Source organism: Apium graveolens, unplaced genomic scaffold (assembly GCF_009905375.1).
Source record: "Apium graveolens cultivar Ventura unplaced genomic scaffold, ASM990537v1 ctg73, whole genome shotgun sequence".
In the NCBI taxonomy this organism is placed as follows: domain Eukaryota; kingdom Viridiplantae; phylum Streptophyta; class Magnoliopsida; order Apiales; family Apiaceae; genus Apium; species Apium graveolens.
The window spans coordinates 105001-107500 of NW_027420210.1; the positions used below are offsets into that span (position 1 = coordinate 105001).

The window sequence follows — 2500 nt, forward strand, 5'->3', positions numbered from 1 at the left end:
CGACTCATCCTGAAGCACCAATATTTTATTTCTATTCCAATGAGCTTTACATTGTTGATGGAAGAAGGAGTTATTACCATCACCGAGTCCCATCCATTTGACCCTAGACTTTTGCAAAAACAAAGATTCCTCCTCTGCCAAAGCTAGATTTAAATCTTTGATTAGGTTATTTTCCACAGAAAGAAGAGAAGCATCCTCAGTGTTAAGCATATTGAGCTGAAATTCTTCAAGGTTGGCTCGAGCAGTTGAGACATTAGAGGAAACATTACCATGGTCCTTGTTAAATTGACGCAGAAGGACCTTCAACTCCTTGAGTTTACAAGCAAATCTAGCATAAGAGTTCCCTGTACAAGGCTTTGACCAGGCTTTATCAACCACTTCGAAAAAATCCTGGGACTTCAATCATGAAGTTAAAAAACTGAAAAGGTTTCCCAAATCTATGAAGCTGCATAGGTTCAACAAAAAGGAGAGCGTTGTGATCCATTATGCTGCGAGGCTTTATAAAAACATTCCCTTCCGTAAAAAGGTTAAACCAGGCTCCATTCGCCACCATCCTGTCCAAACATTTAAACACAGGATTAAGAAGACGTTTATTAGACCAAGTAAAAATATCCCCCACAGTCCGGACCCTGTCCAAACCACAATTAGCAAGACAATCTTGAAAAGCTTGCATGTCCGGAGTGAAATGTTCCCGACCCCCTGAAATTTCACTAAGATTAGTTACACAATTAAAGTCCCCAAGAAGGCACCAAGGGGAAGAAGTAGAGCTCAGATTCAAGCAATAATCCCACAGGGGAGCTCTATCAACTGCATCATTATGAGCATAAATAAAGGAAACTAAAAAAGTCAGGTTTTTCTCTAAGAAAACTGCATTGCAGGTAATTACTTGACTAGTCATGGAATGCAACGAAATGTCCCAAAATTCAGGGTTCCATCCAACCCAAACTCGACCATTATAATGGTGGGTATAGTTAAATAACCACTTCCACTCTTTTTTAACTTTCTTCGAAATTATTGGAGCTTTATCACTCTTAACCTTGGTTTCTAGAATTCCCATGAAATGCACATTATTTACAGAAATAAAAGATTGCAACTCTTTTTGGTGAGGGGCTTTGTTGATGCCCCTAACATTCCATGCTGCAAAATTCATTGCAACCTTCTGAGACTAACTGGCTGCATTGCCAGTTTGGGACTCCGTTTATTTGCAGGACTTTTCCTATTGACCACCAAGGTGAATCCATCTTCATCAACTAAATCTACCTTAGAAGCTTTTAAGGCAATTACCACAGGATGGGGCTGCTGTTTGGTTGAAACAGCCACATTAGTAGATGCTGTAATAGTATGGTTACGGGTAGAATCTTGGCTACGCCCACGTCTACGTTTCTGACCTGGGGATTTTATTGGTAAATCAACCTGATTATCAACAGGTAAATGAGCTGGAGCTTCAACAGTGTTTGACTCCAAATTTCCAATCTCCACTTGATCAACCAAAGCAGTTTCGTCTAAAACCAAGTCACCACCTTGACTTACCTCTTCAATTGGGACAGTGTTCAAAGCTTTATCCAAAACATCACCACCATGGTCTAAACCAACATCATTAACTGGCTGCAAATCCTCTATTGTCTGGTCTTCATCAAGCACCAAATCACAACCCAAAAAATCCCCCAGCACAACTGGATTAATATCTGCGGCAACACCTGTTGGATCATGCAAATCGCCTGTTCCATTTCCTGCAGTAGAGACTAAAGGTACTTTCTTTACCAGTCAAAACTTGCCTTAGCAATCTTAGCAGCTCTAGGATTTACCCCTCCAGTCTTTTGTCTAGGTGCCGGTTTCACTGCATCAGGATTATGGACAATCTAGAGAAAGAATGTCTGAAGGCTTTGCAATGACTACAAGAATACGGCAATTGAGGATAGATAACACTAACCTGACAAGCTCTTCATGGCCACACTCATCTAGCACTAGAAACCCAAATATGGTCAGGTCGTGGACTAGAGTAAGTAAGTAACACCTGAACCGAAGCATATTTTGATGGCTCAAACTTAGCTGTGAATTCATCAAATTTCTGAGGCCTTCCAACTGCTTTGGCCAAGAAAGTGAGACCACTCTCGACCAGTAAGAATGGGGAACTTCCTCGAACTTAATCCAGTATGGCACTGTCTCGATAACATTCTTTTTGAACTTATTTGCTTCCATCCATGGAGCCAAATACAAGGTTCTACCACCTATTTGAACCGAGTTCAAAGCCAGGATCGCATCCTTTTCTTGAACAGTGGTAAACTTAAATGTGAAATAACCTTTGGAACTGTAAAACACCCTAGTCAAACCTTTATTTTTCCACATTTTGAACGCAGTGTCCCGGACAAATTTAAAGTCGAAACTGCCACCAATAAAGTGACCCAAAAGACTCGAATCCCACATTTTCCTAGCATTTTGAAGGAATTCCTTAGGAGGTTTTAAAGTTGCCGAACCGTCCTCATTAAAAGAAATCTGGACA

At 40.7% G+C, this 2500-nt stretch overlaps 1 protein-coding gene across 1 annotated transcript in view; it reads right to left on the reverse strand.

Moving 5' to 3' along the window:
• Window positions 1-1150, reverse strand: part of LOC141703992 (uncharacterized) — a 1225-nt gene extending 75 nt beyond the window's left edge. Inside the window, exons 1-2 of the mRNA XM_074507353.1 lie at window positions 509-1150; window positions 1-396 (exon numbers count right to left, since the gene is read on the reverse strand). The exon at window positions 1-396 is cut by the window's left edge and continues 75 nt beyond it. Coding sequence (XP_074363454.1) covers window positions 1-396; window positions 509-1150 — 1038 coding nt within the window. The remainder of the gene's footprint in view (window positions 397-508) is intronic.
• Window positions 1151-2500: the final 1350 nt, after the last annotated feature.